The 12,148-nt window shown below is 53.3% G+C and overlaps 1 protein-coding gene across 6 annotated transcripts in view; it reads right to left on the reverse strand.

The window, feature by feature from the left end:
- Pax8 (paired box 8) overlaps window positions 1-4,364 on the reverse strand; it is a 52,762-nt gene extending 48,398 nt beyond the window's left edge. For all 6 annotated transcript variants that reach the window (XM_047522623.1, XM_047522618.1, XM_047522622.1 and 3 more), the window contains exons 1-2: window positions 4,232-4,364; window positions 3,772-3,880 (exon numbers count right to left, since the gene is read on the reverse strand). In XM_047522623.1, coding sequence (XP_047378579.1) covers window positions 3,772-3,880; window positions 4,232-4,324 — 202 coding nt within the window. In that variant the 5' untranslated portion in view covers window positions 4,325-4,364. The remainder of the gene's footprint in view (window positions 1-3,771; window positions 3,881-4,231) is intronic.
- Between the last annotated feature and the right edge of the window lie 7,784 nt (window positions 4,365-12,148).

The following is a 12,148-nucleotide window of genomic DNA, read 5'->3' on the forward strand; positions in this document are numbered from 1 at the left end:
CCCTCCCCCATTGCGTCCCTTTCACTGTCTTTTTCTCTGTATTCTTTCCCTTCTCTGGAACAGGAAAATGTTCTGGAGGATGTAAATGATTAAACTGTTTACACCAAGATTTAGGTATGAGGCAGCATGACACCATAAGTAAAGTTTCACCTTTATACCCAACTCCATCAATAATTAGAGAATGAGGGTGACCGTGGGTCAATCTTTCCTACAATTAGCTCCAACGAAAAATGATTTCATTTATTCCGAGCATACCAAGTTCTATTGATTTTGCTTTTCATAAAAAATTAATTACAAAGCAGAGGAACTTCAAAATGAAGTTGGCATAGAAAGAGCTTGTGACTCTATCCGAGGGAACGTGCATGCCCATAAAACGTCCACCCTGTTAAAACTGGAGTTGCGAAGTCGTAAACAGAAAGTTTTGATAAATTGTACTGTGTGCCCGCCTTTGAACCAAAATGTCTCTTAGTGATTAAAATCCCATGAGACTGATTTTTTGTTGTTTCCTTCACTTTCTTTGTCCTCTTTAGCCAAATCAGGCAGAGCCCTTTAGGGTGAAGACTGATAAAATTAATTAACTTCCCTTCCACCCAAAAAAGTCCCAAATAAATGCTTCCAATAGACATCAAAAAAGTGTCAATTAGAAATAATTACCTCTTATCAATCAGTGGGGCAATTAAAGTGACAAAGCTTGAAAAGATACTTATCTTTAAACTAATTCACAAGGTAGCTAAATTATCTCCTAATTAACTTGAATTGTGGAGGGTGGGAGGGCAGAGCATCTTGAAACAAAGATGAATAGAGGAACCCCAATACCTCTAAGTTCTTCCACACTATTTCTCCTCCTAAGACCTTCCTTCCAACCCAGGTAAGAAAGTCTGGGGGAAAAAAATCTCCCCAAATGTATTTCTATTCCTTTTCTCCATTCTAAAGCCCAGAGAGGAAGGACCAGGGCTTTGGATCTTGGTCAGGGAATTTGGAGGCATGAGTCCCCCTGATCTTACTTCTCACTTTACTGCTTGAATGATCTATTTCCAGGGCCCCGGGGGAGAGGACTGTGGCAAGTTATTTCAAACCTAACTTTTAATGACAGTTTGCTTGCTTTTACTAAACTCTCCGCCTCATTGATAGGGTATTATTTTACATTTTAATATCTACGAGGTCTTTATTATTTCTCATACATCTCTAAATGTGTTAAAAAGGTTTTTGTTCTAGAAGATTTTGTTCCCTGATGCAACAAAAATCCCAACGGATGCTGACCTGCGCACATTAGAATAATTCCCTCGAACGAACGATTCCTTTAGCAGAAAGTTACAGAAGACTCTACGATCTCCGCAAAGCAAGAGTAGCCAAGGATGAACCGGAGTGAGCCGCGGGGCTCTGTGAGGCAGAAGCCGCGCAGGAAACTTTCCTGGGATTATTGAAAAGGTACCCGGGGCCTCGCTCTCGCGAAAAGCCAAACAAACCAACGCTCTGGGGATAATTTAAATGGAAGCTCTCCACGTACATCGAACTCACAAATGGAGGTGGCTGAGGGGCATTGGGAAGCTGCTAGAACCTAAAAGAGAATGGGCTTATAAAAACAAGAGGGATCAGTTTATGAATTAGCTCTAAATATAGAGGACAGTGTCAAGTAAACTGATCAGAAAGATGGAAGGTCTTGGGCTCAGGTTTGCACAGAGAGAAGCTTCAGGAAAAAAGGGGACAGACTCGAACCATTTGACTGTTTTGGTTGATTTTCTTCTTCTTCTAGCATTGAACTAATGAAGAAAGTTCTGTTCTCCCTCCCACCTAGCTTTTATTTCTTCATTTGTTTTGGGAAGTGAGTAGAAGCCCCTTTGACTCCCCAAGAGAAAAATAGCTGGCAGGGCCAGGGGCAGTTAGCTCCTCCCGGAAACTCAAGGGCAATTTACATCTGAGCTTATGAGAAAGCAGTTTCTCATTTTGGGGACATAGCTTTATTGATCAAAAATAAAGTAAAAGTAAAGGGTGCCTTTTATTTTTCCTTCTTTTATTCTCATTTATTCTGATGAGAGCCTACAAGATGAAATTAAGCAGTGGGTGCGGGGGGCAATAAGCCATCTGAGGGCTTGTGACATCGTGTTATTTCTCCGCAAGGGTCACAGGGGAAGGGTCCCGCTCAGCCCGGTAAATTCGAGGTCCAGAGTACTCATTCCTCTTATCACCGCCCCGAAAGGTCAAGCGAAGGTCGAGGAGGAAAGACCGAACCTCAAAGGCGAGCCAGTGGCTAGGACCAGCCGGGCGTGGGATCGAGCACTCGGTACCGCGCGCTTGGCCTTCCAGGATCGTCCAGATCCCAAGGTAGCGGCGACGTCGCACAGTACCGGGGTTTGGCTAAAGACTGAGGGGCTAAAACCATGTCCTGCACTTAGAAAGTGGTCTAGGAGAGCGCTTGGTTCCCAGGAGCAGACCGATGAGGGGTGCCAGGCACTTCCGCCTGGTTCCCAGCCTCGCCAAACCTGCGGCGCCCGGGAAGGGCAGCCAGGTCTCTACCCCGAGGTTCCAGAAGCTGCCCCGCGCCCGCAGGGGGCGGCCGTGATGTTCTGGCCCCACTTTCCGAAGGAAGTAGGGGACAGGGAGGGAACATCCTGCTGACTCCGCTGCCTTTTCAGAGCGAACCCGCGTGAAAAACCTTTCGGCGCCGCAGGGGTTGCCGGCTCCCCTCCTAGTGGAGCCTCAGCGCTGGGACCAGAGGCTGCCGGGCACAGCCGGGTCCCGCGGCGCTCGCCGCTAAATAGAGATCTCAGCCGCGCGCCGCGCGCTCTCCGACCCTCCTTATTATAACAAATGTCCCGTTTGCCGAGCGGGACTTCATATTCTCAGAGAATTCATCTGAAATATTGATTTCCTCTCACTTCGCCGGCCCAAATCGATAGCGATGCGCCCTGGCCCCATAAATCGCCTTCCCGGCCGCTGGCCCGGCTCCATCCATCACCGAGGGTCTAGCCGCGCCTTCTCCGCTGTCTGCACTGGCTACGCGTCTGGGTGGCCATGCCCACCGCACCCAAGATCCCCGACCCTGGGGCTCCTTCACGATACAGACCCCGCCTGGCTCCGGCCCGGAGCGGGGAGAGCTGGCACGGTGGCCTAGGAGCTCGGGCGCTTTTGAAGGCCCTGGGTCCCGGGCGCAGGTGGGGAGGGGGGTTCAGATCCGGGGGCAGCTTAGTCTTCACGAGCGAATGCCCCGCGCGCCGTCCCCGCCTGCTACGTGCCGGGCAAGAAAGAATCCCAGAGCACGGGAGTGCGCCGCCGGCTCCGGGCCTCCGATCGCAGGCTCCTCTCCCTTTGGCTTGAGATGCCAGGGGCTCCCGATCCTGCTAGGGGGTCTCTGGCCGAGGACTGCGAGCACCCGGAGAGAGGGACTTAGAGGTCGGGGGCAAGGAGCTTCAAGTCCAGCAGTCGCGGGGCTCAAGGCCTCAGAACACGCAGGATGTCCACCCTAGTGGGTCGTGCAAGACGGTCGTGGGACGCAAAGGACAACACTCATGACCCCATATGAGAACCCCTCACCGCTCTGTGTTGTCCGCAGAAACCAAGGCCTAGGAGGGCGGCTCAGTGGGGCCCAGGGGGACCCGAGAACAGTGAGGCGACCCCAGCGGAGAGCCAGGCCCGAGGCATCCCCAGTTGCGTCCGCACGCAGGTGGGTCCCGCAAGCCCCAAGCGTAAGCTGCCGAGCCCCACCGACCCGAGCGCACGCACGGACGCACGGCGGCGCGGGGGCTCGGGGGTCCTACCGCGCCGCGTCCTTACCGGATCTGATGGAGTTGTGAGGCATGGCCGGGGAGTCGCTCGCAGCCTGCCGAACACTCGGGGCTTCCTTCACGCAGGTCCCAGCCGCACCCGCCGCCACGCCGCTGCCCTGCACAGACCCAGGGGAAGGGACGTAAGATTCCATGCCCTTAACCTTAGACCCCCCCCCCCCAACAGGCTGTGGCCCTTAGACTTTCATCGAATGCCAGGAGTCGGAGGATTTGGGGGTGAAGCGGGGCCAACCTCAGCCTGGCCTAGCTAACATGCCTGTCCGGTAGATGCGGGTTTGGAGATGCCCTGAAGAAGCCCCAAATCCCAGCCCAGGTCCCTCTCCCTCCGCCGCCCAGCCTTATCCCGCTTAACTTGAGAGGGAAAAGCTGCCAGTCGGTCTGGGGCCCTCTCCGTTCTTGCATCCCCACTCTCGCTCAGCCAGCCCTCACCTCGCCCATGAGCCACGTACCTGGCCGGCTGACCACAGGCCCTCACTGCCTGGGTCCGCCCCCGAGGGTGCCCTGGGCCCGGTGTCTCTCCTCGTTCTGAAGTTTGTTCCCATCCACCCGGCATCGCCAACCGGTTTTATCCCGCCTAGGCTCTGGGAGATGGGTCTGGCGAGGCTCGCAGGCCGCGGATTGGCTGGCTGGGTGCAGGGGGGTGCGGGAAGGGGAGGATTTTGCAAGGGGGACATGGCTGAGTGGACTCAGGAGTTAGAAACATTCGCTGGAGCTTCTGTTTCCAGCGGAGGGAAGAGAGCGAGGCAGCTGAGCCCTAAGTCGGCAGGCCTGGAAATGCTGGAGGAGTGGGAGATGGAAGCCTCAGCGCAGAGGGCGAGGTCCTCGGGGGCCTCCCGGGTCGCTGACCACCAGCGTGAGAGGCAGACGTGACACCTGTGGCCCTCCTCTCCCCTCAGTCTGCTCACTGGGAAGCAGTCCTTCCTTTCCTTGTCTGGAGAGAACTTTTGTTTTGGGGCCCAGTTCTCTCCCTAGAAGCCTGTTCACGGTGCCACAGGCAAGAAGGCCCCACCTTCTCAGCCTGCTGTGCACCTCTTCCAGGGCAGGCTCCTGACCAGCTCTGAAGCCTGGCCTCTGGGCTGCAGAGGCAGGAGCCACACCTGTGTTAGAAGCTTAAGGAATGGTCCCATTGCCCAGGCCAAGGGACTCCTTTCTCCTGACACATGCACAACCACCTGCCCCCTTTCCTGATCCTTGAGGATTTTGAACCTGAGGAAAGAGTTTAGAGAAAGAACAGTGAGGGCCTAGATTTCACCTCCTCCCGGAAGGGCCTTAGAAAGGGACAGGGCTGAGCCAAACTCCGTCCTTGTTTGCAGGACTCAACAGCCTCTGCCACGTGGGGTCTGGATGTAGACAAAGAGGGGTCCCTTGCCTAGGAAGAGAGGTGCTTGGTAATGGCAAAAGCTGCCCCTCCTTCTTTGTAGTTCTCCTCTCTCTCAGGGAGTCAGGGTACGTGGCAAGTTCTATGTCTGGACAGGTGTCCTGGAGCACCCTCAGGCCCGCAGGGTAAAGCTGGGTGCTCCCTGCCTTCAGCAGGATCTCTGGCCACAACACAGCTGCAGAACAGCCCTGTGGGTCTGAGCCACTGTGCTGCCTTGAGGGGCTGCTCTGGGGTATGTAGGCTAAGGTGCTGGGGCGAACTGAAAGGAAGTGAAGGGGCAGAGTAGCTGAGGGGTGTGTACCTGCATGTGTGCGTGTGTGCGTGTGTGTGTATGTGTGCGTGTGTGCATGTGTGTGTGTGTGAGAGAGAGAGAATGTGTGTGTATGAACACTCACAACTTTTCTTAATTAAAAAAAAGATGATTTACTACTTCCTTCCACCCAGCCTTTCTCATTTCTTTTTTTTTTTTGGGCGGGGGGTGGTACCAGGGATTGATCTCAGGGACACTCAACCACTGAGCCACATCTCCAGCCCTATTTTATATTTTATTTAGAGACAGGATCTCCCTGAGTTGCTTAGTACCTCACTTTTGCGGAGGCTGGCTTTGAACTCTCCATCCTCCTGCCTCAGCCTCCTGGGCCCCTGGGATTACAGGTGTGTGGGCCCCTGCACCCAGCTTCTCATTTCTTGATTTAGGAGAAATTCATTTTGTGAAAAGAAAAAGAAAAGAATCTGTGTGTCCCTAAATGGGATCCTTCACATTTGTAAAGGGCTCTCAGTGAAAGTAATTGGTGCTTTATTATTTTAAATGTTTCTCCCGAATTGTTCTTTAAAATTCTCTGTGGCTTTTAAAGGTTAGGATTCTCAGCTTCTCTGGTCAGACCCCTTGAAGAGAGAAGAATGGAAATGCCTTTTGATGTAGGTCCCATGGACCCCACTGGCCGATTACCACTTGGATCCCTGCTCTGCCACTGTGGGGGAGCCCGGGGGGTGGACGCCACAGCGGAGACTCTGGTCACCATCACCCAAGCTCTCTTCCTACTAGGGAGGCAGTGCCCGAGGGAGAGTCTCACGTCCTCATCCAAACAGTTCTGCAAACCTTGGCGACTGCACCCAAGCCAAGGATGGGAAGACACCCCTGAGTCTAAGCTCATCCTCCATACTGGCAGGGAGTGCTCTTTTCACGGCCAACAAAGCAAGTCCCCGGCCTCCCTTGCTTTTGGGCAAAAGTTCTCAAAGAGCAAAACCAGAAAGTTATTATTAAAACATTCCTGTCCCATTTGTGAACTCATTTTACAAGATCACTTTAATGAAAACTCAACTTGCAACTGTGCAGAGCTACTGCTCAAGGAAAAGCACACCACCCACACACCTTGCCAGTACCCCTCCTGCAAAATGCAGGTGCCATTGCAGAGGACTGGGAGGACAGGCAGCAGAGAGCATCCAGAACCTGTGAGCAGGAGGGACACAGCGATCCCTGCTGCAGAGTCAGACACGACGGCTTTGTATCCTGAGTGCCGCTGGAAATCAGGTCTGGGCTGCCTGGTACTTCCTGATGCCCTGAGTCTCAACTGGGTACCCCAACTCTGTCTCTCTGTCACCAGTCCCCTCCTGATGAAAATAAATGGTTTGAAATACATTTTTTAGAAATGTCTTTAACCAGAGTTTGTCTTCAAACTTTTAAAAAATCTCAGGTCTCCCTTCTCAAGACTTGATAGGACATTTCAAAATACATTTGCACCATGACTATCCATTCAGTGGAAAATGGAGAACTCACTTTTTGAAACTAACAATCCCTCCTCCTCTCAGACTCCATGCCCACAAGGACTTCCTGCCAAAATGATCAGTTGGTTGGTGACCTGTGGTTTAAAGCCAGTTGCAATTGTTTTTTAACTGAGTGTTTTTCTGAGAAAATTTAATTTGTTGTTAATGTTAAAATGCAAAAGTAGAGGAAAAAGAATTAATCCGGCTGGCCAGAATAATCTGGTGACAGATTTGATTGTTTCTTTGTGGAGATGAATATTCTTTCAGGTTTACCTTTCTGAGAATCCCACATAACTGCCTGACTCCAATTTTTGAGTTTGCATAATATTCTGTGGCTTTTAAATTATGTGTTGATCTGCTGGGCTTCCAAAAAATGATCTTTCCAGGGTTCAGCTGAAATTCACTGCCCTGCTGATACAGCGATGAACTCTCTGGTTTGCCCTGTATGAAACCAAGGGCCTTCACTAGATGTGAGATTTCCAGTGCTGAAACTGGGGCTCTCCTAGGCTGAGCTAGTTATCATAGTTGATCACAACTGGGGAGGGGGGACTTTGGGTCAGAATTTCAACTGACTATTAGGTGAGGGTGCAGGTGGGACCACCTGCTGGCTTAGGTGACTGGGCCTCTTCTACTCCAGCATCATGTCCACCTCACCTCCAGGTAACTCGGGAGGAATCCTGAGGTCACCTCCTCCCCTGTGACCTGTGTGGACTTTCTCAGCGCCAGTCTTGGAGGAGACCCACTCCAAGGATCCTTCCTGCTCACCTGCGGTGCCACCTTCCCTATGTGAATCCTTCCTGGGACTAAGGTGCATCTTCTAGGGTGAAATCAGCAGGCGGGCGTTCTGTGCTGACTGTGTGAAACAGGCCCATGCCTTCTCTCCGGGCCTCGATGGCCTCTTCTGCACCTGTGGGTGCAGGTGCGGCCTGGGAGGGCAGGAACTACCTCATGGCTTTGTTGTGAGATGAATAGTGCGATGGACGTGGAGGCTCTGTACAAAAGTTAATTATTATTAGACAACAAAGGCAGGGGCAGAACTCCAAGAAGGGCAGAGTTAAAGCTTCTTGAACGTTTTGCTGTACAAATCGGTTCTTTTAATCCTTCCCCTGAAGCATGGCAAGTTGTCCCCAAACTCCCTGAGCCTCTGCGCGAGAACCCTTGGAGAGGAGGGGCTGGGGGTGCGTGTGGGCGCAGGGCTGGGTGCAGGGCTGCAGTGGCAGGCGTCCCAGGTGAGCGGTGAACATCCCTGGGCCCCAGTCAGGAGCTGCTGGTGGCAGAAGGGAAGGACCTGCAAGGGGCACCAGCAGAGCTTCATGCCCTGGACGTCCATGTTCTGTAGAGTGTGGAAGTGCCCGCCTCGGCCCCCTGGGATTTCCACCCTGTCCCCATTCTCAGGAAATGGCGATAGTCTACCCAGGGGCCTCCAGGTGGCCGTACCTGAGAATCAATCATTAATTACTTCTGTCCCCCATCCCTCAGGCTTCCAAAACACAGAAAGAGAAGCACAGATCCTGGCAGGTAACAGGAAAGGGGCAGCGGCTGCAGAAGGCAGTTTGGAAAAAGCCACCCTTGGCCCTCATCCAGTCGGGCAGGGCTGCAGATGTGGCCTGTGCACGTGGCTCTTGGGCTCCTTGCCCACCCACTATCCCCTTGGCAGTGGCTGCCTGGGTTGCTGGAGGAGAACCTGGCGCTTCCAGGGCAGGGGAGGAAAAGCCCCACTGGGGAGGCAGAAAGGAAGGTGACAGCAGAGAAGCTGGGGGAACGTCTAGAGGGGACACCACAGGTCCATCTTCTGTTCTAGCCATGGTACCTCCTACACAGCTGTGGGTACTGAAGTACACCTGTTTGCATGCTCTTTGGCAGATGAGACAACTGAGGCCCAGGGAAGCTCGTATGGCCAGGATGTCCCCGTGGGAGGTGGCTGACTTGTGGCCAGATAGGCACCGGTGACCCTACTGACCCTGGCTTTCACCTTAGGTGCTGGAAATTCTGCTCACCCCAGCCAGGCTCCTCCCCCTTGCACATACACCCCTTCTATTAGGAACCCAGGGAGTGGCTGGGTGAGGTCAGACCCCTGTGGCCAGAAACTTTCCCTGCCACAGGAGGGCAGAGAGCTCACTGAACAGGAATGTCCGCCCCTCGATCAGGTCTCATGGACCAGCCCAGAGCAGCAGGAGCCAGGGATAAGAACTCTCTCCTGCTGGGCCCAGGGCACTGGGGGAAGTGCCCAGGAGAAACACCCAGGTCCAGGGCTTTTCACCAGACTCAGGGCTGGCTTTGCTCTCTGTGGCCCTGCAATGCCAGAGGTTCCTGCTCCACCCAGCGGGATGTGCCCTCCCCAGCTCCCGGCAGTGCCCAGGGTCCTGGAGAAAGGACCAGAGACCCTGGAGGCTGGGGAGGGAGGCAGAGGGAATGGAGAAGAGGCTGAGGGATGAGGACTCAGTAGATTAAGCCTGCCCTTTGCCCCAGCCTTCTCTGCTCCTGGCACCTTCTGAGCAGAGCCGTCTTAGTGCCTTGTCCCCTCCCCTGTGGGCCAAGGCTCCCTTGTACACGGTCTCCTGCCAGTTACACCAAGTGTGTCAGGCTGTGCACCCTACAGCCCCTGCCTTCCCCGTTTTTGGAGGAGCAGCCTTGGGGCTTAGGGCTCAGGACCCCCATTTTTCTCTCTATGTCCCAGTGGCTACCTTTGCTGTTCCGCACCACCCTCTTGAGGGATTGCTAAGCAGGGTATTCCCTCCCCAAACAGCAGCCACCACTATCAGGTATTACCAAATGCCTGCCATAGAGCCCTGTCTGTTTTCCACGCCTGGGAAGCCAGATGTGGGGGCAACCGGGCATCACCGTGCTCTGGTAACTCAGCGGTTGAGCGGTAGAATCAAGATCTGGTCTCAGATCCATCCGATACCTGGGCCATCATGCCAGGGGCTGTCCCAGGGCAGACACCTGTAACAGCTCTAAGGAAACTACTGGATCAGGCAGAAAGTAAACTAGAAAAGAGTCTCTGTCCTTTCTGGGCCCCCCGTGGTGTTGAGACACCTGTCCTAGGGCAGGGCTGTGGGCCTGGTGTGTTCCCTTTACTCGGTCCACATTTTCTGTCATTTCATAGATTTCCATCTCATCAGCTGTGAGAATTTAGTTTTCCAACTAAAATCACTTCCTTCCGTCTCACTCCAGTGGAGAGAGGCCAGACTCCGGAGAGACAGGTCTCTCCCACTGGGTCCCGGCACTTGCTTTTCCATCTTGAATAGAAGGTGTAGGGGTCAGGACTGAATTCCGACAGCACCTGGACTGGCTGTGTCACTCCTGCCCGTGTCCCAGCTTCTGAGTTGAAGTGCTGAGGTCTGAAGAGTGAGACTGAGGGTGCTTTTCTTGGACGATATCATGACGACTAAGTCAGACCAGGTGCTGAGCGGGTGCTTGACCAATGCTAATGACTGAAAGTGGAAGCAGCCACCAGAAGACGTCAGGACTCTGCACTCTAGAGCCCGAGAAGTTGTGAGTTGAAGGTACCTAGGTTCGAACACCTGTGAGACTTGGATGTGTGATACAGTCCTGCCATGAGCTGTGTGGCCTTGGGGGAGTCACTCATCCCCTCTTGTTTCTCCGGTTCGTCATACTTAGTAAAAACGGATGCATATAATAGTCACATTCACCAGCAGGGCGGTGTGAAAAGGATCAGGAGACCGCTGGTAGGGAAAAGTGAGGGAGGATGAATGGCAGGGTCCTCTTACCAGAAAGCCTTTTCTTTTTTCTCCTACCGTCCCTCCCTTTCCATGTATTTAGCTGTGCAAATGATAACTGAGCGTCTACTAAGTGCTGGGCACTTAGCTAGGACCTGGGAATACGATGGTAGCCAGAACAAGAATCATGTTCTCATGGAGCAAATTGACAGGTCTTGCAGGGGGGCCCAGCATGTGCTGTGGTGGGTGGAAGTGGAGAGAAGGACCCCTGGGAGCAGAGACAGGGTGCCTCATGGAGTCTTGGCTATTTAGAAGAAGGGACCTCTAAGTAGAGACCAGAAGGAAGAGCTGTCTTGGGTTTCAGATCCTGCCCTGTCATGGACGCTGAGGGCACCAGTGTGACCGGGCAGCTTGAAGTTGTGCAGGGTTTCAGTGTTCAACACAGGACAAGATTGGTAGGATTGGGCTGCCAGGCTGTGGGAACTTGGAAGGCTGCTCAGCCTACGTGGGCCTCAGTCGCCCCAGGTCTGCACAGAAGGAGAAAGAGAATCACTTCTTCCATCTAACTTGAGCAAAGCCATTCAATAACTCCACACAATGTTTTCTCTTTTCAATAAAAAGTGTCTGGGGACATCTTCCTCTTTAATCCCATTGGGCTGGCTCCTGTGATACAGTGTGCATGAAAGTACTTTGAGCCAGGCATAGTGGTGCACGCCTGTCATTCCATTGGCTTGGGAGGCTGAGGCAGGAGGATTTGGAGTTCAAGGACAACCTCAGCAACTTAGCGAGGCCTGAATCAACTCAGTGAAATCCTGTTTCTAAATAAAATACAAAAAAAAAGGGGGGCTGGGGATGTAGCTCGGTGGTTAAGCACACCTGGGTTCAACCCCTGGTACAAAAAATAAAAATAAATAAAAAGAAAGCACTTTGAAACCCACAGTTGTGCTAATGCTGTTGTCAGGCATGCCCTTCACAGTGAAGAGGTAGCATCGTACGCCCGTGGCCACCTTTAGGACACTAGTCAGTACCTCTGTGTGTCACTAAGCATTGCTGTGTGTCTACCATGTGACACATGCCGGATGCTTATTTATGAATATTATATAAAGTGTACCGGGCAGCAGGCAAGAGCTCCTGACTATTCCAAGTCAGGTCCAGTGGCTCCGAAACTCACTCGGCTCCACCAGCCCAAGCTCCGCACAGCCTGTGCGGCTTCCTCCTGCCATTTCCTTCGGTGCGCAGCTTCTCTTATTCTGCTTCACCACATGACTTGCTCTCTTGCTGGTCCCTGTGCTGCTGTCCCCTCTGGGACCCCCCGCGACCTCCTCCCTGACCTCGGAGCCCGCATTCCAATTTCCCCTCCGTGACTGCTCCTCCCACCGGCTCTGGCCACCGGCCGCCCCCTCCTTACGCCTGCCGCCTGCTTTAGTTCTCTCTACCGCCCGACACATATTCCACTTGCTCATCTCTTTGCCGCCTCTCCCCCCAGTAGGTGAGTGTCGTGAGGGCAGGGGCTTCTTGACAGTTCTGCCTTTCTGTCCTCGGTG

This window comes from Sciurus carolinensis, chromosome 13 (assembly GCF_902686445.1).
Source record: "Sciurus carolinensis chromosome 13, mSciCar1.2, whole genome shotgun sequence".
Taxonomy (NCBI): Eukaryota; Metazoa; Chordata; class Mammalia; order Rodentia; family Sciuridae; genus Sciurus; species Sciurus carolinensis.